General features: G+C 43.4%; 1 protein-coding gene across 2 annotated transcripts in view; it reads right to left on the reverse strand.

The window, feature by feature from the left end:
- Positions 1-5,295: 5,295 nt before the first annotated feature.
- Positions 5,296-26,194, reverse strand: part of PRMT8 (protein arginine methyltransferase 8) — a 236,346-nt gene continuing 215,447 nt past the window's right edge. For both annotated transcript variants that reach the window (XM_040345189.1, XM_040345188.1), the window contains exons 9-10: positions 9,397-9,518; positions 5,296-5,875 (exon numbers count right to left, since the gene is read on the reverse strand). In XM_040345189.1, the coding sequence (XP_040201123.1) occupies positions 5,792-5,875; positions 9,397-9,518 (206 nt within the window). In that variant the 3' untranslated portion in view covers positions 5,296-5,791. The remainder of the gene's footprint in view (positions 5,876-9,396; positions 9,519-26,194) is intronic.

Below are 26,194 nucleotides of genomic sequence, written 5' to 3' on the forward strand. Positions count from 1 at the left end.
ACTGCTTAACGTAACTCATGATGCATCGGTATTACCATGTAGGAAAGGGTGGGTATCGGACCTAGGTCCCATCGATGGGGATACATGGGAACTGTGTTTAACCTCTGCCCCACTGGTCTCGGTATCGGCGCAACACAGACTTTCTCATCTATTTCTCCTACATAGAGTATATAGAACACCCACTCGTCTACATAAATGGGGTATACGGGACTCCCCAATATGCCCAAAATGTAATGTGCAGGAGGGAGATTTATTACACATGATGTGGAAGTGTCCAAAACTCTTCCGATACTGGAACTACGTTATTGATACTATATCCCAGGCGTATGGCTTTCCGTTGCCTCATGACCCGGTGGTGTGTCTGCTGGGTGGCCTCGAGATACCCTCGCTGTCTCCCAGTGGCCATACAGCCGTACTTAGACTACTGTATGTTGCTCGCAAGGCCATCGCCAGATATTGGATCACTCCCCGAGTGCCTTCAGAGGGTCAATGGGTAAAGCTGGTAAATAATCTACTGATAAGGGAAAAAGTCACATACCAACATAGAAACGCTCTTAAGAAATTCTACTCATTATGGCAACCCTGGCTGGATGTACCAGGCCTGGGACCCACGCAACTGATTATGGAAAGGCTATTGCAGGGATAAAAGAGATAGGATATGAGTGGAGATGGGCTGGTAAAGTGTGGGATGAACAATGTCCAAATAGTTTTTTGATCCTTGGAGCAGAGTGTGGGGCGAGGGATTCAGAAGCAGGAGGTGGTTTAAGAATCAATGTGATTGTTACGAATGTAACTGTTATTTCTTGCACTATGGAGGGATAGGTTATACAATTATTGTAATCAGAGTGTAGGGTAACATAGGATAGACGGCCTGGATGCAAATTGAATAATATTATATCCGACGTGCAGGTAGAATATGTCTTTTCTTGGCTGTTATCTAGGGGGGGTAAGCTCCTTACATGTTTGATTTAGCTCATGTACTTATAATTGCACGAAGCTTACCTGCCTTTCTCTTAATTTGGCACATGATTACCCTGAATGTAATGATACTGTATGTGTATGTATCCTAAAGTATTGTTTTACTATTTTTTTCTTGCATCAATAAACCTTTTCTTGATTTAAAAAAATAGTTATGTATGGGGGGATGGGGGTGTGTCAGTGACCATGCTGTTTTGCCTTACAGGGACATGCACACAGTAGTCACAGACATCCCCCTGCTACTTTGCATAGCCCGTGAATAGAAGAGACTGCAAAATTATTTCAAATACAAAGTATGAGCAATGACAGGTAATAAATACATTACATAACATCATTGGGCTTTAGAAACATAAACACAGCTTTATTGAGGTGGTAACAGATCAGCTTTAATGCAATGACAAGTTTGCTTTAATTTAAATTTTTTACTGGGGAACACCTCTAACTTATGTTGCTGAATAATGGGTTGAAAATGATAGCAAACATATATAACCCCAGTTCCAAAAAATGTTGGATGCTGTGTAAAATCTACATAAAAAACAGAATGAAATAAATATACTCACTATATTCACTATAGAAAATACAAAACATATCAAATACCCCTGAGGAAATCACAAGACCATATGACGCAACGTGTAGGGGAGGGGCAACAGGATGCTACTGCGCCCGGAAATTTTTGTGGAGAGAGAGAACCTCTGCGGCTAGTGCAGTGTCACAGACATATCACATACTGTATATATATTTTTAACTGTGTATAGAGTGGTGTGCTGGTAGCACCTGAAGTATGTAAGTACCTTTCTTATACTTTGAATAAAGGCAGATCATTTTAAATTTATAAACACTATTGCCATTTTTCCTTTTTACATAGGCCATGTGAGGTGACTCTTTTGGAATGAGGCAGCATCAAAGGGAGGAGAATTAAGGAGATGCAGATTATGTTACTCTAGTCCAGGGGAGGCTAAAAAGCTTTGTTTGACCAAACTTAAATGTAAGGTCACACACAGCAAGGTAAGAGCATGAGTGTGGTGATATATTACTAAGAACTAGGGATGGGCCCAAAGTTCAAATCGAATGTAAGTATGACAAAGGAACATATGGGGGTGCTCGTGGGACGTTCGCCTGACCTGTATGCTTTGGCCAATCACAGCGAGATGTACAGTGAGAGCCATGATTGGTCAAAGGCCATGTAGTGCAGAGTATATAATACTGAGTAGTGCAGAGTATATAATACTATGTAGTAGGGATGAGCTTCGAGTTTGAGTCGAACATTGCCTGTTCGCCGAACAACGAACAATTAGGGGTGTTCGCAGCAAATTCGAAAAAGCCGCGGAACACCCTGTTAAAGTCTATGGGAGAAATCTGAAGTGTTAATTTTAAAGGCTAATATGCAAGTTATTGTCCTAAAAAGTGTTTGGGGACCTGGGTCCTGTCCCAAGAAACATGTATCAATGCAAAAAAAAGTTTTAAAAACGGCCGTTTTTTCAGGAGCAGTGAATTTAATAATGCTAAAAGTGAAACAATAAAAGTGTAATATTACTTTAAATTTCGTACCTAGGGGGGGTGTAAAGTCAGCATGTGAAAAAGCGCATGTTTACCGTACATAGAACTGTCCCTGCACAAAGTGTCATTTCTGAAAGAAAAAAAGGCATTTAAACCGGCTTTGCGGCTCTAATCAATTGTCGGCTCTGACAATTCAGAGATGATTCATTCATAAAAAATAAAAAAAAAGCGTGGGGGTCCCCCCAAATTCCATTAACAGGCCCTTCAGGTCTGATATGGATATTAAGGGGAACCCCGCCGTCAATTAAAAAAAAATTACGTGGGGTTCCCCCCAAATATCCATACCAGACCCTTCAGGTCTGGTGTGGATTTTAAGGGGAACTCCACCCCAAATTTAAAAAAAAAATGGCGTGGAGTTCCCCCAAAAATCCACACCAGACCCTTATCCGAGCACGTTAACCTGGCCGGCCGCAGAAAAGAGGGGGGGACAGAGTGCGGCCCCCCCTCTCCTGAATCGAACCAGGCCACATGCCCTCAACATGGGGAGGATGTCCCCATGTCGATGGGGACAAGGGCCTCATCCCCACAACCCTTGCCCGGTGGTTGTGGGGGTCTGCGGGTGGGGGGCTTATCAGAATCTGGAAGACCCCTTTAACAAAGGGGACCCCCAGATCCTGCCCCCCTATGTGAATTGGTAATGGGGTACACTGTACCTCTACCATTTCACGAAGGAAGTGTAAATAGTTAAAAAAACACACAGACACCGTAGAAAAAATTCCTTTTTTAATAAAAAAAAATCCAGCGGTGGTAATCCACTCTCGATGCGACTCCCTGCTCCAACGTTGTCTTCTATCCGGCAACGGGTCATCTCTCCCGCGACGGGTGATCAGCGGTCTGGTCCAGCGATGAAAAGATCCATCTGTCCAGAGCGCAGCAGGCGAGCTCCTCTCTCCGCTAGACACAGCCCAGCGGAATGACGCACTGGAGCTTTGACATTTCTTATATAGGGGAAGCGGCCACCCGTCACGTGACCCCGCACCCTCGTACGTCACTGGGAAAGAACACAGGAACATTACAAACAGCACAAGTTTATATGGTGGATGGCAATATATCATTGAATCCCTTCACTGGATTGAACATAAAAACTATATTATTTATGTCATACACCATTTAGTATTTTTTGGACATTGGATGAAGTTGATATATTACTTTTTTTTAGTAAGGCTGTGTAGTCTTATGATTGTTATTAGAATTTATAGCGTGTCACATAGATTTAATGCAATTTGGACACATCTTTATGGGAATGTGAAAGTGCTTGCAGCTGTGCCTTAGAACCTAATATATATAGCCGCTCACAAGATTGTATTAGTATATATCAAATGTTATTTTTTCATAAATGGTAAATTTTCTCAGTTAACATTTAATATGTTTTATTGTGAATAAAATATGAATGTATGAAATGTGCAAATCATTGCATTCTGTTTTTATGTAGATTTAACACAGTGCCCCAACTTTTTTGGAATTGGGCTTGTATATAGTTTTTTTTCCCTACATATGATTGAACACTCTGGTTGAAGTTTCAGATGGAACAAACCGACGGAAAGGAGACAACACATCAATCTACCCCCTGGGCATGAATGTTGAGTCTTTCCATAAAATCTTCCTACACATCTATTTCCAGACAGTAGTAAGTGCACCACACCTTGCAGCCCTTTGGGGACTGGGGAAAGTCCCAAAAAGTACTGGAAAAGAGCAAAGAAGAGAGGGTGCATCAGCCTAGTGTATTATCCCAATAACCTTTTATTGTTAAAAGTAAGCAAGTAACTTACTTACAAACATAGAAGTAAATACAGCTCATCAAAGGGATAGACTTATTCTGGTCACTCCGTATGCTCCTGAAGCTTGGGAGGACATCTTCCTGGATCTAACCAGCTTACATGTTTCAAGGATAAATCTTCTTCCTCAGAGCCAAAACTGTTTTGGTTTTGAGAATGAGGGTTTACCCCCAAACGGGTTAGGAGGTTGAATTCAGGAAGATGTCCTCCCAAACTTCAGAAGCATATGGAGTGACCAGAACAAGTCTATCCCTTTGATGACCTTTACTAACTTCTAGGTTTGTAAATAGTTACTTGCTTACTTTTAACAACAAAAGGTTATTGAGATAATTCACTAGGCTGATGATGTTCCCTCTCTTCTTTGTTCTTTTCTGAAGGGAAGAAGAGAAAGGGGAATTAGTTAAAGGGGTTGTAAAGGTTTGTTTTTTATTTTCTAAATAGGTTCCTTTAAAGTGGAGGTTCACCCTAAAAACGATTTTTTAACTTTAAACTAAGCATAGTAAGGGAATTTACTTTCGGCAGGTCTTTTTTTTTTTTTTTTTCGTACATACCTTTATTTTCTGATTTGGTCCAGGGCTTCCGCGTTCTGGGGGGATTCTCCCTTCCACATTGAATGTGTGGATGAGAGAATCGGGTCTGTTTTTTTCACTTAACCAGCTGATTATGTATGTAGGGCCACTTTACTGATGATCAGACCATTTGTATATGTAAATTTTAGCCTAAGCTTAAACTTCTAGCTTAAGAGCTCTGCAAACAGACTCAATGAAGCAGGTAAAAAAAAGCATTTGGAAAACATGTGAAAATTACATGAGAGCACCAGCTGATGGTTGCATATGAAAATACAAAATATACTGTAAGTACACAATATTTAACATTTTGTAGAGTAGAGTTGTAGAGTTAAGTTGTTCCATGTCGTTCATGCCATATTACCATTCTTAATTCCTTAGCTGCCATTGAAATTCAGGCTTTAAATGGTTACTGTATATTAGTTGATGGATGAATCTTTTATTCAAGATGAACATGAAGCTTGGGGGTCGCCTTTTGCACTTTACAGCTACAAAATAAATCTATACAACACACTTGAAGATTAACAATGATGTAAACACTCTTGTTTTTTTTTAGCTGTAGCATAATGATTCTACATTTTATGGTATATACCAATTTATTGCCAAAATACAAGCACTGACGGGTAAAATCAAGCATCCCCTTTACAAATCAAAGACTTTCATTTCCCAAAACAGCAATTTCTATCTTGGATCACAATTAACCAGTAAACACAATATAATTGCTTATTTCATTTATTAGCTACTTCCAACTGCTTAAATACATCAAATTAAATTTTACTCAATTTTTTTACATCCCTTTTTCAATGCCTTCACACTTAGGCTTCATTGCTACGGGCTCGCTTCCCATCGCCGTGCAGCTTCTTAAGAGCCCAGTTGCTTCAAGTATGGCAGGTAGAGGGTTAATGGGACGTTGATCTAGCGCATTTTGTAGTCGTGAGATATGGAGGCTTCACACAGCTGGCCTTTGAAATCCAGTTCTACTGTGAAATCCAGATCACGCTGAAATGAATGACAAATATGTTAGGCTAGCAGGATGCATGAGCCCTTAATCTTCCAAAGGAGTCACTCATGCTGTTGTAGAGGTCATTTAAGTAAGGAAAGGAGATCAACATTAATGCATAGTGAAATTTGACCACACCCACTATTTGATGCGGTTCGGAGGGTTTGTGTGTGTGGGGGGGGATTGGGGGGTCATCTCCTGTTGAGTTCCTGCACCTATTTTCTGAGAAAAAAAGCTCTGATTATTCCACTTTCCCATTCCTTTTTTTCTATTTTCTTGGTTTCCCTACCCCTCCTCTCCTTTCATTCCTTCATTACCTTACATGACTTGTTTGATCACCAAAAGTATAAGTACAGTATAACTTTAGCAACTTGCCTTTTTTTCATTTTGTAAAAGTCTATTCACGGTTATAATGTATTCAATATGTAAAAACCATAATTTTTTGGGCAAAAAAAAAAAATTGGCATGTACAACAGTTCTCATCTATGTATTTCTACTGCTGATTTAGCTTTCTGCCTGGGGTTCAGCTGTAATCCTGAACTTAAGGAGGCGTACAAGTCAATGAGTTTTTCATCTGACAGGAAGAAAATATAAATGTTTTTTAAAATAACATATTTCCTTCTAGTTTGAGATCAGCATGACAAATGAGGCATATTAGCATTTGTGGAGGAAGCGCCACGAGAGAGTGGCAGTGCCAACAGCGAGCAGTCGCTCTCCTTCTGCAGCCTGCATACTGATCAGCAACAAGCAGCAGGAATAATGTAGCTCTGGCAGGTGACACTTCCTTAATCTGCATAGGAGGATCAGACTGTGAAGACAAATAGACTGCTGAGAAAACAAAGGTCACCTGTGTACATATACAAAACTGAAGTCACTGTATATTCATAGAACTCCTATGAAGAAGAATTAAGTCCCACCCCTGTAAATATAGAGGTTATATAAGCAGATATAAAAGACACAAATGAATGCAGCTTTGTAATCATTAATACAGCATTAAACATATTTTTAACCCCTTGTCTGCCAAGGTACATTTTTAAAACGTCCTTGTATTTAGGGGACTAAAACCAGCTCACAGCTGTTGCTGAAGATATGAGCTTAAAGTGATATTAAAGATTTGGCTTTAAAACAAGAAAAAACCATGCCATGCTTCCCTGCTCTGTGCATTAATTTGCACAGAGCAGCCTCCAATCCTCTTCTTCTTGGGCCCCCTGCCAGCGCTCCAGGCTCCTCCCCCATGACCAGTGCCCCTAAAAGCAAGCCGTTTGCTAGGGGGGCACTGGTGCGCTCCAGGCTCCTCTCCCATGACCAGTGTCCCAAATAGCAAGCCGCTTGCTATGGGGGCACTGGTGTGTGCTTGCTCCCGAGCCCTGCTTTATGCGTCCATAAGGCAGCACTCCTGTGAATGGACATTGCCCCGCCCACTTCTCTCTTCTCATTGGCTCCCATTGCTGTCTCAGCCAATGAGGAGAGGAAGTCCCAGATAGCCAAGGCTCTTATGTACATCACTAGATTAAGTGAGGACTCAGGTGAGTATTAGGGGGGAGCAGCACACAGACTTTTTTTACCGTGATACATAGAATGCATCAAGATAAAAAAAAGCCTTCAGCCTTTACAAGCACTCTAAAACTGCTTTCTTTTCAGCTGGATCCTAGCTTTAATTAATTTTATGTAGGGCTGGGGAAATTAAAGACTAATTCCTCAATTAATCTTTAATTTTTTTGATCGATCAAAATTATTTTGATCGATTAAAACTCTTGACGTCACCGGACAGCCTGGACAGTGAGACTTACCCTGCTGGATGCGAGCAAACTGCACCCAATTGGATTGAGCTACCTTTGCATCTGTGGAGCAGGAGGATGCATCAGGTTCCATCAGGGGAAGGGGGCAAAAATAACCATCGTTTTCCTGTCCTAAGCAGTTTTGTGCAGACAATTCTTTGTGTATCGGCAACATCTGTTCCGTGTGAAAGACTGTTCAGTTCTTCAGGGTATATTGTCAATAAAATGCGATCATGTCTGCTTCCAGAAAATGTAAACACTCTGGTATGTCTGCGTGACTGGCTAAAGTGATGCCTACTTGCCTACTATAAAGTGACTAACAGTCAATATACCGTATTTATCGGCGTATACGCGCACTATTTTGCCCTGAAATTTAGGGCAAAATCGTGGGTGCGCGATATACGCCGATACCCGCTTTCCCGCCATGAGTTTGAATACTGCGCCCGCATATAGCGAGCGCAGTACACTCGTGAATCTTCGGCCACTCTCGGCGCCTCTCGTACTGACGTCCTGACGTCCTGAGCGTACAGGACGTCAGTGCAGGAGGCGCCCGAGCCTGCCCGAAGATTCACGAGTGTACTGCGCTCGCTATATGCGGGCGCAGTATTCAAAGTCGTGGCGGGAAACGAGCGGGAGGACGCCGCCGAAGGACGCCGGACCCGCCGAAGATGGACACCGGACCCGCCGAAGATGGACACCGGACCCGCCGAAGATGGACACCGGACCCGCCGAAGATGGACGCCCGACCCGCCGAAGACGGACCCGCCGAAGAGGACACCCGACGAGGCCGCAGAAGGACGCCGGACCAGACGAGGCCGCAGATGGACGCCGCGCAAGACATCAAAACTGTAAGTACAAAACAACAAAAAATCTTTTTTTCCCACAGGATTGGGGGTGCGCGGTATACGCCATAGCGCGTTATACCGCGATAAATACGGTAATAGATACGTTTTATAATTAAAGTTAAACTAACTTTCTACGTTTTTTTTTAAGTTTAATAAGAAAAAATAACTTACGCCAGTGCTACAGTCGACGCATGCTCGGAAAGCATTGAACTTAATTTTTCTCGGCTCGTCGTAGTGTTTTACGTCACCGCGTTTTGGTCGGTCGGAATTTGGTATGACAGTGTGTATGCAAGACAGCTTAAACGAAAATTCCATCGGATTTTATCCCATCGGAAATTCCGATCGTGTGTACAGGGCATTTGTATCCCTTTTGGTGAGATTTCTAACTTCCTGTCAGTAACCCAATTGATAGAAACTTCTAAAAACAATTCCCTTTACTGGAGTCAGAGCTTTATAATATGGATTCTGATTTGTTGGACTTACAGTAGCTTCTTGTATGGTTTTATTGGGAAAAATAAACATGGATATTTCTTATTTTTTTGTTATAGGCATGTATATCACGCAGTGCATTTTCAAACTCATTGCCTTTGAGTATTTTACAATGCAAGGTCCCACTGTCACATGCACACACACTAGGGGCAATTTAGATATGATCCAAATAACTTACCAGCATGTCTTTAATGTGTGTGAGGAAACCAAAGTACCCTTTAGAAACCCACCCAAGTACTGGGAGAACATGCAAACTCCATGCAGGTAGTGTCCTAGCCAAAATTCTGACTAAGGACCCCATTGCTGCAAAGGCAGGAGAGCTAGCTACTTAGTCACGGTGCTGCTCCTTACAAAATGTATTGATCATCAGAACATTTAAACACACAGACAGGTTGAAAAATGACTTACAATGTTGTTAGCATTTGGTTTCATTGATATGGTTCCGTATAGCTCTTCACCTCTTCGTACTGTTAGGTAATCCTCCATGTAGAAGACTGTTTGTTTCCAGTGTGTGTAAGGAGCATCAGGGGCTGTGGAAAAAGAAGCAACAAAAAGAAAATAGAAAATTAGATTGACGCTAAAAATAAACAATTCTTCTCAGAGGCTAAGCTATGATTAACCACTTCCATACCAGGCACTTATACACCTTCCTGCCCAAGCCAATTTTCAGCTTTCAGCGCTGTCGCAATTTGAATGACAATTGTGTGGTCATGCTACACTGTACCCAAACAAATTTTTTATCATTTTGTTCCCACAAATAGAGCTTTCTTTTGGTGGTATTTGATCACCTTTGTTTCTGTTAATTTATTTTGTAAATAAGTACCTTTTCTTCTTCAATGATGGGCACTGATATGGCTGCACTGACGGGCACTAATATGGCTGCACTGACGGGCACTGATATGGCAGCACAAACGGGCACTGATAAGGCGGCACTGATGGGCACCGATAAGGCGGCACTGATTGGCACTGATGATGGGCACTGATAGGCGGCACTGATGGGCATTAATAGGCGGCACTGATGGGCACTCATAGCTGGCACTGATGGGCACTCATAGCTGACACTGATGGGTACTTATGGGTGGCACTGATAGGTGGCATGGACGGGCACTGATAGGTGGGCACGGATGAGCACTGATAGGACACTGGTGGGTGGCACTGATGACACTGGTGGGTGGCATTGTTGGTCATTACAAATTTTGTTTGTGCCATGATGGTGCCAGTCAGTGCCCATTTGTGGGCACTGATTGGCATATGTTATGTATACATTTGTACATGTGGATGGCCATGGGGACTTACCTGGCCATCCACATGTTGGGTGCTTCCCTGGTGGTCCTGGGCGGCATCCTGGTGGTCCAGTGTGGGCATCTGTCAGGAGAGCCCCCGATCGGCTCTCCTCTACTCGCGTCTGTTAGACGCGAGTGAAGAAGAGCCGATCAACGGCTCTTCCTGTTTACATCGTGATCAGCCGTGATTGGACACGGCTGATCACGTGGTAAAGAGCCTCCGCCGGAGGCTCTTTACTGAGATCGGTGTTGTGGTCTGTCAGACTGACACACCACACCACCGAACGCCGCGATGCGCGCCCCCACGGGCACGCGGCGGCTGTTATCCTGGACGTCAACATGCTATTGATTGGGCGGGAAGTAGTTAAACACTAGGAATACTGTGAAACGCGTCAGCTGTCTGGTCTGCTGTGATTTGTAGTGCTGCTGTGATTTTACAATAAAGGCAACTTTTCGTTTTGAGTGCAGCTGTCCAGAAAGACATTTTATTTTTGTGCTTTAGAAAAGAAAGAAAAAATAATAATACAGCTCAGCTGCAATACTCACCTTCAATCCAGCATTGTCCCTGCAATACCTCTAATTTTCCACAAGATGTCTTCAGTCTTCCAGGTTGAACAAGGCCCAGTGTAACTCATACTGGAAAACTGAGGAAAGACTGAGCGTAAGGCGTCATGGCCCCATCCCTGAGGGGGGGATGTCACCATGGCATCCTGCAACCACATTATATTAACAAAGGATTGGTTCTAACATCATCACAGCAGCGGTGGAACCTGGACCCAGGAGTTAAGCATAACGATCCAGATTCAGACTTAAAGGAGTTGTAAAGGAATTTTTATTTTTTTTGCTGAAATGACTGTTTACATGGTATAGAGACATAGGCCCGGATTCAGATACAATGGTGTATCTATCGGCGGGCCTAACGTATCTCAGATACGTTACGCCACCGTAAATTAGGGCGCAAGTTCCGTATTCAGTAAGAACTTGCGCCCTAAGTTACGGCGGCATAAAAAATGTGGATGATGTGGGCGTGTTTTATTTAAATGAATTGTGACCCCACGTATTTGACGTTTTTACGAAAGGCGCATGCGCGGTTCGTGAAAGAATCCCAGTGCGCATGCTCGAAATTACGCCGCGAATCGTCAATGCTTTAGACGTGAACGTAACTTACGTACAGCCCTATTCGCGAACGACTTACGCAAACGCCGTAAAATTTTCAAAATTTGACGCGGGAATGACGTACATACTTAACATAGGATACGCCTCATATAGCAGGGGTAACTTTACGCCGGAAAAAGCGTAAACGACATAAAAAATGCGCCGGGCGGACGTATGTTTCTGAATCGGCGTATCTACCTAATTTGCATATTCCTCGCGTAAATCTACGGAAGCGCCACCTAGCGGCCAGCGTAAATATGCAGCCTAAGATACGACAGTGTAAAACACTTACGCCGCTCGGATCTTAGGGAAATCTATGCGTAACTGATTCTATGAATCAGTCGCATAGATACGACCCCGCACACTCAGAGTTACGACGGCGTATCCGTCGTAACTGCTCTCTGAATCCACCCACTATAGTTAACTGATTCCTTTTAAAATTGATTAAAAATAGATAAAAATCAATCATATAATGTACCTCTAGTTTTGTTTTTGCATCTAGTTTTGTTTTTGCATGTTATCCTGCCTCTGTGCTATAGAGAGCCATAGAGAAGTGATGGTTTGGAAAATGAAACTAGAATCTCCCAGTACTGTGGTCATCAGGAAACAGACAACCAGGAAGTGTCCAGAACAGAGAAGAATTACAGCAACATCAGAGCAAAAACGAACAATAAGGACATGAAACCAGGACTGCAGTAAGGTAAAGGAAGCTATTTAGCTAAAAAAAATAATTTCCTTTAGTGACCCTTTAAAGTAAATACAACTATATATCATGATGAATTTAAAACTTTCATTAGTTGGCCTGTTCAATCATAACAAGAATATTTGGTTACTTGCATAAGCTCAATGGTAGTTTGGTGATTTAAATGTGTTCTAAACAAGATTGACCTTTTTTTCTCAGTGCAAAACATAAGTCCCCAGATGTCACAATAATCCAATATTCTAGAGGGCGGTAATATGTAATTTTCTTTTTCGGGAAAGATACATTGACAGGGGTCTCAGCAAACAAGCTTCCAAACGTCCACGTCTGCTCCGGGCCTAATACTGTGACAGTCAGTAAATTGAAACTGAAAACCATTTTTTTCCCCAAAGCCTATCTTTAGAAAACCATTTTCATCACATTACTGAAATGCTACTTTATTTAAATCACTCATACTTGCATGGAAATTGAAGTAAATCCCAGTAATATAGTTTTCCTTCAGAAATATCACCGGTAGATTTAGATGAGAATAATCTTCTATATGTCAGAAAGCCTGACCAACCTCCATCTATTCTGAATATTTCAGTTGTTCTTGAAATCCCATGTTGTTGTTGTTTTTAGGGTGACACTATGGGATCAACTAACACATACAGGGTTGCTTACAGTGACACCTAGGATTGCCACCTCATCCCTTTAAACCCATACACATATCAATTACACAGGTTCTGTGGCTGATTAAAGGGGTTGTAAAGGTATATATTGTTTTCCTAAATAGCTTCCTTTACCTTAGTGCAGTCCTCCTTCACTTACCTCATCCTTCCATTTTGCTTTTAAATGTCCTTATTTCTTCTGAGAAATCCTCACTTCCTGTTCTTCTGTCTGTAACTCCACACAGTAATGCAAGGCTTTTTCCCTGGTGTGGAGTGTTGTGCTCGCCCCCTCCTTTGAACTACAGGAGAGTCAGGACACCCACTAACACACAGCTCCCTTCTCTATTTGCAACGTAGAGAGCGTCCTGACTCTCCTGTAGTCCTGCTGAAGACTGATCAATCAAGGAGAGTTGTTTAGGCACAATAACAGCATACATGCATGTGTGCTACAAATTAAAGAGCCTCATACAAATTGTGAAGCATGGTGGTAGAAATTGTATTTTTGGGGGTGCTCTTGAAAATCTTGAAAACAAAATTCTGTAGTCTAAAAAGTTAATATACTTATCTTACCCCTGGCTTCCACCTGCAGTGGCAAAGGTGCAGGTGCTGTATCCCAAACAGAGAAAAGTGAGAACTACGATACATTTTTTTTTCATTTTTGTCTGGAAGAATGGCTTCTGCAGTACAGAAGCTAAGGGTATGGTAGGTGTAATCCTGGACTCTAAGGCCCTGTACACACGATCGAACATGTCTGCTGAAACTGGTCCGCAGACCAGTTTCAGGAGACAGATCCGAGCCGTGTGTACAGCCTAGCAGACAGGTTTCCAGCAGACAAAAGTTTTAAAGCATGCTTTAAAACGTATCTGCTGGAAACCCGTCCGTCCGACATGTACACCTAACCAGCGGACAGAAATCTCCTGCATGCGTTGAATGGATTTGACGCATGCGTGGAAGTATTTTACTTCCTGGTTTGGTGACGTGGCGGCGTCAACGTCACCGCCACGTCACCGCGCTGTCTGTCCACAGGGATTTCGGTTTGATGGTGTGTACAACCATCAGACCAAAATCTCCCAGCGGACATGTCCTATCGTGTGTACAGGGCCTGAGGCCCAGATTCTCAAAGGGCTTACGACGGCGCAACGCAATGTACGCCGTCGTAAGTCCTAATCTGAGCCGTCGTATCTATGCGACTGATTCTTAGAATCAGTTACGCATAGATATCTATTAAATCCGACAGGCTCTTACGCTGTCGGAACTTAAATGCAATTTTTTTTTTGCCGATAGGTGTCGCCTCCGTCGTTTTCCCCGTCGAGTATGCAAATTAGCAAAATACGCGAATTCCCGAACGTACGCGCGGTCGACGCAGTGAAGTTATGACGTTTACGTTAGATTTGCGATGTGTAAAGTTGCCCCTGCTATATGAGGGGCAACCAATGTTAAGTATGGCCGTCGTTCCCACGTCGAAATTAAAAAATTTACGTTGTTTGCGTAAGTCGTCTGTGAATGGGGCTGGACGCCATTTACGTTCACGTCGAAACCAATGACGTCCTTGCGACGTCATTTAGCGCAATGCACGTCGGGAAATTTTAGGGGCGGCGCATGCGCATTACGTTCGGCGCGGGAACACGCTTAATTTAAATGCTATACGCCCCCTACCCGCCTAATTTGAATTAGGCGGGCTTGCGCCCGGTGATTTACGCTACGCCGCCGCAACTTTACAGGCAAGTGCTTTGTGAATAAAGCACTTGCCTGTAAAACTTGCGGCGGCGTAACGTAAATGACATACGCTACGCCGCCGCAGTTTTACGCCCATCTACGAGAATCTGGGCCTAAACCTTTTGGCCCCACATCCAATCACTGTTCAAATCTTGCTGCATCAACCTACGCAACATCTCCAAAGATCCTAACCAATTACACTACAAAGCTCCTAGTTCACTCCCTGGTCATCTCTTGCCATCAACTACTGCAACTCACTCCTCATTAGCCTATCTTATCATATGCTATCCCCCCTTCAATCCATCATGAATGCTGCTGCCCGGCTCAACCACCTTACCAACTCAGTGTCTGCTACTCCTCTCCGTCAATCCCTCCACTGGCTTCCGCTCACCCAACAAATTAAATTCAAAATACTAACAACAATTTACAAAGACATCCACAACTTGGCCTCCAGCTGCATCCCTAACCTAGTCTCAAAATACCAACCTAATTGTTCTCATTGTTCCTACCAAGGCCTCCTGCTCTCTAGCTCCCTTGTCACCTCCTCCTATGCTTGCCTCCAGGACTTTTCCTGAGCCTCTCCTATCCTATGGAACTCCCCGCCCAAATCTGTTCGACTATCCCCTACTCAGGAAGGGCTCTCTGATTCTTCTTGTGTTAAATTGTATTGTAACTGTACTGTCTGGCCTCCTGTTGTAAAGCGCTGCACTGTTATCCTGTATATTCATAATATTAATAATAATATTGTCAGTGTGAGGTAAAGTCCAGTTTGAGACATCACCAGCACACCATGTACAGGTAAACACACAGAGAACTTTGACCGCTTGTCGACCGGCTCACGCTGATATACGTCGGTAGAATGGCACGTACAGGCAGATTAACGTAACTGTATGTGGCCTTTAAGGAGTGGCATTGTGGACGCATGCGCGCCCGGTAAGAGCTCCGTGACTGTGATCGCGGGTCCCGGGGACTTGATGTCCGCACAGACACCTGCGATTGTTTCACAGAGAGGAAGAATGTGAAACATTCCTAGTGACAGGACACTGATCACAGCTCCCTGTAAACGGGAGCGGTGATCAGTGTCGTGTCACACATAGCCCATACCCCCCTACAGTTAGAGCACATCCCTAGGACACACTTAACCCCTTCAGCACCCCTCCTGGTAAACCCCTTCACTGCCAGTCACATTTACACAGTAGTAAGTGCATATTTATAGCACTGATCGCTATGTAAATGTGAATGGTCTCAAAATAGCGCCAAAAGTGTTCGGCGTGTCTGCCATAATGTCACAGTCATGATAAAAATTGCTGATTGCCGCTATTACTAGTAAAAAAAATATATATATATATATATGTTAATAAAAATGCCATAAAACTATCCCCTATTTTGTAGACGCTATAACTTTTGCGCAAACCAATCAATAAACGCTTATTGCGTTTTCTTTTTTTTTACCAAAAATATTTAGAAGAATACGTATCGGCCTAAACTGAGGAAAAAATACGTTTTTTTTATATATTTTTGGGGGATATTATTATAGCAAAATGTGAAAAATATTGCTTTTTTTGGTTTATAGCGCAAAAAATAAAAACCGCAGGGGTGATCAAATACCACCGAAAGAAAGCTCTATTTGTGGTGAAAAAAGGACGTCAATTTTGTTTGGGAGCCATGTTGCACGACCGCGCAATTGTCAGTTAAATTGACGCAGTGCCGAATCGCAAAAAGTGCTCTGGTCTTTGGCCAGCCAAATGGTCTGGGGCTGAAGTGGTTAATGTGGTTAATGTTGTCAATGGAAAGCAACAAAGCCATTTTAATAATAGCTTGCTTGCTATACCTACAAATAGCAAGAAATAAATAACAAGATTCACCCCACCCCGTAGACTTTAACAGAGTCTGCACTCTGCTGCAAAGTTCATGAACATCAAGCAAGATTGACACTAACCAAACCCTAGCAGATTTTCTCATCCATATACCGGTACATTTGCATGTTCTGTATACCAATGCATACTGAAAATTTACAATGCTTCAAATAACTTGCTTTCTTTTATCAGAGACTTTGGTTTAATGAACAGCATGAATGTTTGCAAACAGTTTCCACACACTAGGTGCTAATTGAAAGAATATATTTTTATTACACGAGAACAGACAGTTGTGTTTTAGGAGAGACATTAACTGATTTGTACTTAAAAGTTACTGCTAAGAAATTAACATTACAAATAAAGTCCAATCCTGATAAAAATAGCGTGGAAATCTGTTAACGGTCTAAATTTGTAACCCAGTCTTGCTAAAAATTAACCGTCATAGATATAATTAGCTCAATGTTAATGTGATATACTTCTAATAAATATATATTATATGGACTCCAGTCAGAAAAGAAAAATATAAGAAGCAGATATTTATTATAGTCACGGCCTTCTTGAAAATCCTTCATCATCAAATATTTCTCAGTAGAAAGTCCAAGGTCCCATCAACCATGGATTCCCTGTATTTGACCAGTAACAGACATAATGGGTGCTGTAAGTGATCTACCTAATGTAGCCTGGGACAGGGATAAAAAATAAATAAAAAATATATACTGTATGTCAGAACCCTTCCACTATGACTGACAAAGCTTCCCTGCAAAGGTGAGTGCAGTGATCATGGCACAAGGAGACTGCACACATGCACACCACTGTGGTCCCTAGCACACACAACCACATCCTCATCACTTTGGAGTAGCCCAAGTACACTGCACGGGACTTGGGAGCAGCAACGCCAGGCCAAGGCTCCAATTATGTTGCTGAACATTCATACCACATTCACACGGCCGAGGGTGACACCCCTTTGCTGGCAGGAGTGTCCCCCCCCCCCCCCCCCACATTCACACACCAGTCACACTAATCTGCACGCCTCACCGTGTGCATTATTAACAAAAATAAATAAAACACTCTTCACCAGAGCAAGAAAATAAAATAAAACACTCTTTACCAGAGCAAGAAAATAACACAAAACACTCTTCACCAGAGCAAGAAAATAATAAATAAACAAAACTAGTTGCCCTGGCTGCTGCCACGGCATTCCCTCCACTTGCACCCTGGTAAGGCAGCGGGCAACAACCTCCTCGTCAGGAATCAGACGGACCCTAGAGGCAGGTCCACCACCAGTGCCCCTGGCATGACTCGCCATAAGAGCCATCTTCTCCTTGACCCTCCGGCGAAGATCGTTGATCTTCTTTGCAATGTGTTTGGGCCTCCTCGCCTCATTGCCCACGGCATTAACCTGGTCCGTGATCCTCTGAAGGATCTCGTCCCTTCTGCCCTTGCTGGTGTTCTTGCTACGGGCCCCATGGAGGCGATCATAGTACCTCTCCATGGCAGCAAGGATTATGCCTTTCTCCTCTGGAGAGAATTTTTAGTTTTTCTGGTCCCAGGACGCTGGGCAGACATGTCAATAATCTCACAAAAGTATACTCACCAAAAACCAAACAGGTGTACTTTTACACTCGACGGGCGCATGTCTGGGCGTATTTATGCCCTGGGCATAAACAGTGGGCCGGCGTAACTCAGAAATAACGCCAGGCATAGTTGTGAGCATGCGCAGAGGGGCGCTGGACATGTGATCACGTGACGGCGCATGCGCTGTTTGTTCGGCCCTTCATTTGCATGGGGTCACGGTTCATTTAAATGGATCATGCCCACTTCCTTCGTACTTTGAATTATGCCGTCTTACGCCGACGAATTTACGCTGCGCTGGCGCAAAAATGAATGCTTCTGATTAGAGAATACGGAGCTTGCCTCTCTAAGTTACATCGGCGTAACGCATCTGAGATGCGCTACGCCGGCATAAAGATGCGCCGATCTACGAGAATCGGGGCCATAGTGCCTTAGATTTAGACAATTACACACTATAGAGGGATATGGGGCCAGATTCACATACATTTCCGCTACGCAGCGGCGGCGTAACGTAATCCATTTACGTTACACCGCCGCAAGTTTGCAGCGTAAGTGCCTGATTCACAAAGGACTTACCTGTAAACTTGCGGCGGTGTAACGTAAATGCGCTCGGCGCAAGACTGCCCAATTCGTACTGCGCATGCTCCGTCGGGAAAATTACCCGACGTGCATTGCGCTAAATGACGTCGCACAGACGTCATTTGTTTAGACGTTAACGTAAATGGCATCCAGCGCCATTCACGGACGACTTACGCAAACGACGTGATTTTTTAAATTTCGACGCGGGAACGACGGCCATACTTAACATGGCTTAGAACACCTAGGGCTCAGCCCTAATTTTACGACGCGTATCTCGACAGAAACGACGTAAAGTTAGATCGACGGGTAACGCGGACGTTCGTGGATCGCCGTAACTAGTCATTTGCATATTCTACGCCGACCGCAATGGCCTCGCCACCTAGCGGCCGGCATTGAATTGCATCCTAAGATCCGACAGTGTAAGTCAATTGCACCTGTCGGATCTTAGGGCTAGCTATGTGTAACTGATTCTATGAATCAGCCGCATAGTTAGGACGGGTGGATCACAGAGATACGACGGTGTATCAGGAGATACGCCGTCGTATCTCTTTTGTGAATCTGGCCCATGCTTTTTTTCATATTTCATGTCTGAGGTTTACATCCACTTTAAGTATGGCAATGTTGGTTCAAAGGATTGTGGTTAGCATTCACTTCCACACATGCTGTGGTGATTTAAACAAATGTTTGTATCTAAAAATAAAACAAATACATATTAAAATTCAAATCATCCTTTGAAAAAAAATATCACTCATGCCTTAAATTTAGATTTAAATCTAATAGTGAGCCAGCTAACGACTTTGTTGAAATACAACCGATTGGCTTTAGATCTGAGCCAAACTAGGACCGAGGATCAAAAGGAAACTCCCAGTAGAATGTAAGTCTGAGAATATTTATACACTTAGGGGCCATAATCAGCTGTTTTAATTATTTAGAACAAATCCTTTTCATGTTTAACCAACAGACAGACTATATCAAATGCAAACACATTGGACAGTTGTTTCTGAACATAAAGCGAAATACAATCCACTGTACTAGAGTTTAAAAATAAATCATTTAATCATTTAAAGTGATACTAAAGTCTTGTTTTTTTTTTTTTTTGTTAAAAATAACATGTTATACTTACCTGCCCTCTTGCAGTGGTTTTGCACAAAGCAGCGCAGATCCTCTTCTGCTCGGGTCCCTCATCGGTGGTCCTGGCCCCTCCCTCCTGTTGAGTGCCCCCACAGCAAACAGCTTGCTATGGGGGCACCTGAACCAAGCCACAGCTCCCTGTGTACATTCAGACACGGAGCCACGGCCTAGCCCTCCCCTTTTCTCTCCTCATTGGCTGACTGACTTTAATCAACATCAGCAGGAGCCAATGGTACCATGCTGCTCTCAGCCAATAAGGAGGTGAGGGCAGCTGAGACACTCCTGCAACATCGCTGGATCTAGATGGACCTCAGTTAAGTATTAAGGGGGCAGAGGGGGGGGTGTGTTCTGCACACAGAAGGCTTTTCATCTTAATACATAGAATGAATTTAAGTGGATTTAAACACTACCATACACCCAGTGAAGTGAACACCCTCAGACAGGGCTGGACTGGGACAAAAATTCGGCCCTGGACTTCATCCAGACCGGCCCACTTTAATTCAATAAAATGCTGCCCCCACCCCCCTGAAAAATCAGGCCCACCAAAAGGCCCCTACATCCATTATTGTATATCATGAGAGGGTGAGAGAGAGGGGAATGAGAGAGAAAGAGAGAGAGAGGGAGGGTTGAGGGAAAGGGGGTGAGTGTAAGAAAAAGAGAGTGAGTGTAAAAGAGAGGGGGTGAGTGTAGGACCCCTTTTTACACTGAGGCATTTTTTGGGCGCCTGTAAAGCGACTGAAAAACGCTTCTGCTGCAGTCCCAGTGTGAAAGCCTGAGCAGCATCACTGTTTTAAGAAACGGCCCACTGAGCCATCAGCCCACCGGGAAACTCCCTGTAGTCCCTATGGCCAGTCCATCCCTGCCCTCAGATGATACACAGAGATGAAACAAATCTCCTGGTATAAGTTTTACATGTATATCTGATGTCTTCATCTGTATATATTCTTTAGAAAGTGCTCTTCGTGGTTAAAGTTTTTCTATTCCTCGTTAGACTGGGAGTGGATTATTGGCATACAGCCAAGACAGCCGATTGGAGGAAAGGCACACACCCCCTCTCCTCAAATGAAGAAAGGAATGTGCACAGCTCTGCTCTTAGACAGAAAGCTGACTGCTAACCTCCCCTGACACACTGCATTAAGGTGAAAAAACTTCTGGCAGTCACCGACCCCCAGCCCCCCCGTATTATTCACCTGAATTATGTAATTCTCCACCCGCAGATGTGCTCTTCCCCTCTTCCCATTGTCTCAGCTCTTGGTTGGATAGAATGGTAGCAGCACAGCCATTGGCTCACGCTGCTGTCAATCAAATCCAATCATGTGGGTGCCAGGGGAAGGGGCCGAGTGTGTGGCATTCTGCATCTATGGACACAAATGCTGGACTCGGAAGCGCTCCCGCAAGGTAACCCCCCTGGGAGAGCGCTTCTCCTAGGGGGTTATGCGATGTGAATAAGAGCTACCAGTGCCGCTGGAGGCCCCTAGAAATCGAGGATCGGAGCCACTCTGAGCAAAATGAACTGCACAGTGGAGGTAAGTATGATGTGTGGTATTTGATCACCTCTGTGGTTTGATTTTTTCCTCTATAATTAAAATAAAAATTTTGAAACAAAAGAATATTTTTACTTTTTGCTATAATAAATATACCCAATTTTTTTTTTTTTATTTCTTCATCAGTTTAGGCCGATATATATTCTTCTCCGTATTTTTGGTAAAAAACAAAAACAATTAGCATATATTGATTGGTTTGCGCAAAAGTTATAACATTATAGCAAAGTTGCGACCCCGGACCAACGTGGTCCCGGAGTCAGGATTCAGGACACCCACCACAGGCCAGGTGGGCCACGAGGCGTGAAAAACGGACCCCCGTACCAATGGCGTCTGTTCCTTTAAGTACCCCTCCCCAGCATGCACAGCGGGGCGACCACTCCCACTGATTCGCTGCTGAGGGGGACACCCAATGCACCTTGACTTTGCTGCTGCCACCCTTGGCCTGGAGTGCTAATGACACCCCCTGGCGAATAATGGTGGGACTCCCAGCACAGCCATGGCTGGAACAGAGGCTAAATTGCCCTTAATCACGTTAGTCTGAGCCAAATAACAGCTCAGACCCCCACTAAAATTTAAAGCAGCGCCTGATCAACAGGAGCAGGGTGCTACATAATGCAACATGGAATATACAGTATGTAATAATGCAGAACTACATTAATTTATGTCTTTTATATCTGCCTAAAGTTCACCTCTAAAATAAACTAGTCATTGATTAAATCAAACTAGCCTGATCACCTGCGCTCTAGATAAGAGATAGTTAATAACACTTGTCAGTTGTTAAAACATGAAATAAGTGAAACAAAATGCTGACACCTAGAGGTGGATTCATGAATCAGCATGCATCTTTACAAGGTTTCCCACAGCGTTAATATACAAATTCCTGCAAAATTGAGAGCTAATTTGCCTGTTATACACCTTCCTATTAGCCAGTCACAGTGATGTGTAAATATGGAGATTCAGGAGGTGGGAGGTCAGCCCATGCCTTTTGAAATATCAGAATTCATGTATTAGAGGGTTCCAGGTTTGGAGGTTTTAATGAAACTGTACATACAGACATCATAGCTTAAATGTTTTACTAACTTACAGGTATACATTTTGAATTAAAAGATACAGGGCTAGATTCAGCATTGATTTACGCCGGCGTATCTATAGATACAGCGCGTAAATTCAAAGCTGCGCCGGCGTATCTTTTTTCTGTATTCAGAAAGCAAGATATGCCGACATTAGCCTAAGATCCGACTGGCGTAAGTCTCTTACACCGTCGTATCTTAGGGTGCATATTTACGCTGGCCACTAGGTGGCGCTTCCGACGTTTTCGGCGTAGAATATGCAAATGACCTAGATACGCCGATTCACAAATTTACGCACGCCCGGCGCTATTTTTTTACGTCGTTTACGTTAGGCTTTTTCGGCGTAAGGTTGCTCCTGCTATTATGAGGCGTACGCAATGTTAAGTATGGACTTCGTTCCCGCGTCGAATTTTGAATTTTTTACGTCGTTTGCGTAAGTCGTTCGCGTATAGGGCTGGACGTAATTTACGTTCACGTCGAAACCAATGACGTCCTTGCGGCATACTTTGGAGCAATGCACACTGGGAAATTCCACAGACGGCGCATGAGCCGTTCAGGAAAAACGTCAATCACATCGGATCACCACCTATTTACATAAAACACGCCCCCTCATACTAATTTGAATTAGGCGCGCTTACGCCGGACCCATTTACGCTACGCCGCCACAACTTACGGAGCAAGTGCTTTGTGAATACTGCACTTGCCCGTGTAAGTTGCGGCGGCGTAGCCTCTATCGTAAGAATACATAGATAATATGATAAAATGTACCATCATCCAGAGAATTAATATTGAGTTGGCCCACCCTTTGCAGCTATAACAACTTCAACTCTTCTGGGAAGGCTGTCCACAAGGTTTAGGAGTGTGTCTATGGAAATGTTTGACCATTCTTCCAGAAGTGCATTTGTGAGCTCACGCACTGATGTTGGACGAGAAGGCCTGGCTTGCAGTCTCTCCCTCTCCCCGCTCACCCCCTCTTTTTCCCTCCCTCCCCCTTTTCCCCTCTCCTACTCACACCATCACACAGTTTTACACTCTTATTATTGGTAGTCATCACGTGTGTTTTGTGCACTCCCCACAAGTTCAAGGCCCGGGCTTCAGATACTAATCACTCCCTTTACCTTACATTTATGGCAAGAAGGTCCGTCCACAAATGTGTGCCTCCTGGTCGCCGCATGGGACTTGGTTTGGTGACCCCCGCTGTCCTGGCCTGCGGGGTTGTTTTAGGTAAGCAGCTGAGCCCTTGTTCCCCAATCTACATATTGTAGTTTTGTTTAATGTATAACCATTGATTGTTTGTCAATTTTAATTTTAGACATGCTTCTGATGAAGCGGCTTTCGCCGCAAAACTAGTCAAGATGATTGTCGTGACCCTCAATTCACTGTTTCCTTCCTTCCTGAGTATATTGGTGTTGTGTATGGTCATCACTATTTTAATTCTCTAACTTTTTGATGTTGTATTCAATAAAATAATTTTCGTGTTTTATATTTGCATTTGTATAATTAATATCTAGTTTATCAGTACCGCAATAGTCCAATCCCCCCCCCCCCCTTTTTTTCTTTGACTCTTTTGTTTGGGGACCTTAGACCCAATCCTTCTATAGGTATACATTTTGGTAAATCAATATTTTTTTTAATTGGAAATGTCAAAATAGCTTTGTACAGAACACAATGCAAAATCATGAATAATATATAATTAGTTAAATTGTGTTGCCTTGCATTATGATAATTGTTTTTGGGGAGGAGGTACCTTGCTCCGATAGGTACCTACTCCCATTTCTGGTCAGATCGACTAGGCGATCTGAGAAGAAGTTGGCCCCACCCCCTATTTTTCCCAAAGCCTTCTGGAACATGTCACTGGACCCTTCACAAAGTGCAGCATGGCTTGTGCATGTGCCGTGGGAAGCCACCTGTGAATCCACAGTAAACATGCTGATGCCGGGACCCAAATACCGGTGAAGAACTGGCCCGGATGAGTACTGTGCAGGATGCCTGGACATTGAGTTCATTGTTAAAATGATATACAAATGTTTGGCGGTATCAAATCGAAACATGTTATATGGCAGGAGGCTACGTCATTAGAGCAGGGGCATTATTGTAGAGTGCACTGTCATCAGAGTTTTCTACTGCCAGATACAGGCTGTTTGTCAGCGGCCTCTTTGCTCTCCCCCAATTGAATTTGTCATTAGGCACACGCATGCTTGCACTACATTAGCAACTTTGAAGCAGCACAGCTCAGAAGCAACATACAGCTGGCAATATAGAGTGAGGGGCAGATCCACAAAGATCTGCCCCGGCGCATCGTATCTGAGATACGCTACGCCGCCGTACCTTACCTGGCTCTGGTTCGAATCCATAAAGATTTTGCGCCGTAAATGACGGCGGCGTAGTGTATCTCAAGCGGCGTAACGGCGCGAAATTAAAATTGGGCGTATAGGGGGCGTGTTTCATTTAAATGAAGCGCCCCCCCACGCCGAACGAACGGCGCATGCGCCGTCCCTAAATTTCCCGACGTGCATTGCGCAAAATGACGTCACAAGGACGTCATTGGTTTTGACCTGGACGTAAATTACGTCCATCCCGATTCACAAACGACTTACGCAAAAAAAATTGAAATTATACGCGGGAACGACGGCCATACTTAACATTGAGTACGCCACGAAATAGCAGCTTTAACTATACGCCGAAAAAAGCCGACTAGAGACGACGTAAAGAAATGTGCCGGCCGCTCGTACATTCGTGGATCGTCGGAAATAGCTAATTTGCATACTCAACGCGGAAAACGAAGGGAACGCCACCCAGCGGACGCCGAAGAATTGCATCTTAGATCCTAAGGCGTACGAAGACGTACGCCTGTCGGATCTAACCCAGATGCCGTCGTATCTTGTTTTGAGGATTCAAAACAACGATACGACGCGGGAAATTTGAAAGTACGCCGGCCTATCAGTAGATACACCGGCGTACTCTCTCTGTGGATCTGCCCCTGAGTGTCTTATTTTTTGTTCATGTCATTTATTTATTTTATGTTTTTCCATTTTGAGTGCTAGCGCTAAAGGAATTGTTTAGAGTGTTAAAATTATAGGCCTATTAGGCGGCGATCAAAAGTGGTTGGTGGGAAATGATGACACTGTACTGCACTGATGACAGTATGTAAAAAATTTGAAAAAACTAAAACAAAATGTTATGTAATTTCCTAATTTTCCCAACTCCATCGTTTTTAGACGCTATAACTTTCACACAAACCAACTAATATACACCTATCTGGATTTTTTTCTTACCAAAGACATGTAACAGAATACATTTTGGCCTAAATTTATGAAGAACTTTAATTTTATTGGATATATTTTATGACAGAAAGTAGAAAATATTGTTTTTTTTTTTCAGAAAGTTTGGTATTTTTTTTTATTTAAATAGCAAAAAATAAATAAAAAACTCAGTGGTAATTACATACCACATGGAAAGCTATTTTTGATTGAAAAAAATTATAAAAATTTAATTTGTGTACAGTGTTGAATGACTGCACAATTGCCATTTTAAGTAGCACAGTGGTGAATAGCACAATATTGCCTGGTCATGAAGGGGGTAAAACCTTTAGGAGGTGGTTAAATTCAGTGAGTTCGCTCCATGTATCTTCATTTCTTTTCAGAATGGGCACACACAGCTCCACAGCGGGTCAGTAGGAATGTACTTGATGCCCATCCCTAGCTCTCTCTACTACCTGTGTGTAATAAATGAGGCATCCAAAGCAGGTTTGAATCTGGGGTGTACCAGCATCACCAGCAGATGTGCTCCAGAATCACCATTTTACAGATGGAAAGTTTTGGGGTGGACTGGTTCAGTACAGCAATGCCTGATTGGAGAGATAAACTACCCAGTACGTTAGCTGTGCCCTTTGATTGCATCTCAAGGTCTAATTTTCAATTTTGACGGAAGAGAGCGTCAAAATAAAAAGT

Source organism: Rana temporaria, chromosome 3, assembly GCF_905171775.1.
Source record: "Rana temporaria chromosome 3, aRanTem1.1, whole genome shotgun sequence".
In the NCBI taxonomy this organism is placed as follows: domain Eukaryota; kingdom Metazoa; phylum Chordata; class Amphibia; order Anura; family Ranidae; genus Rana; species Rana temporaria.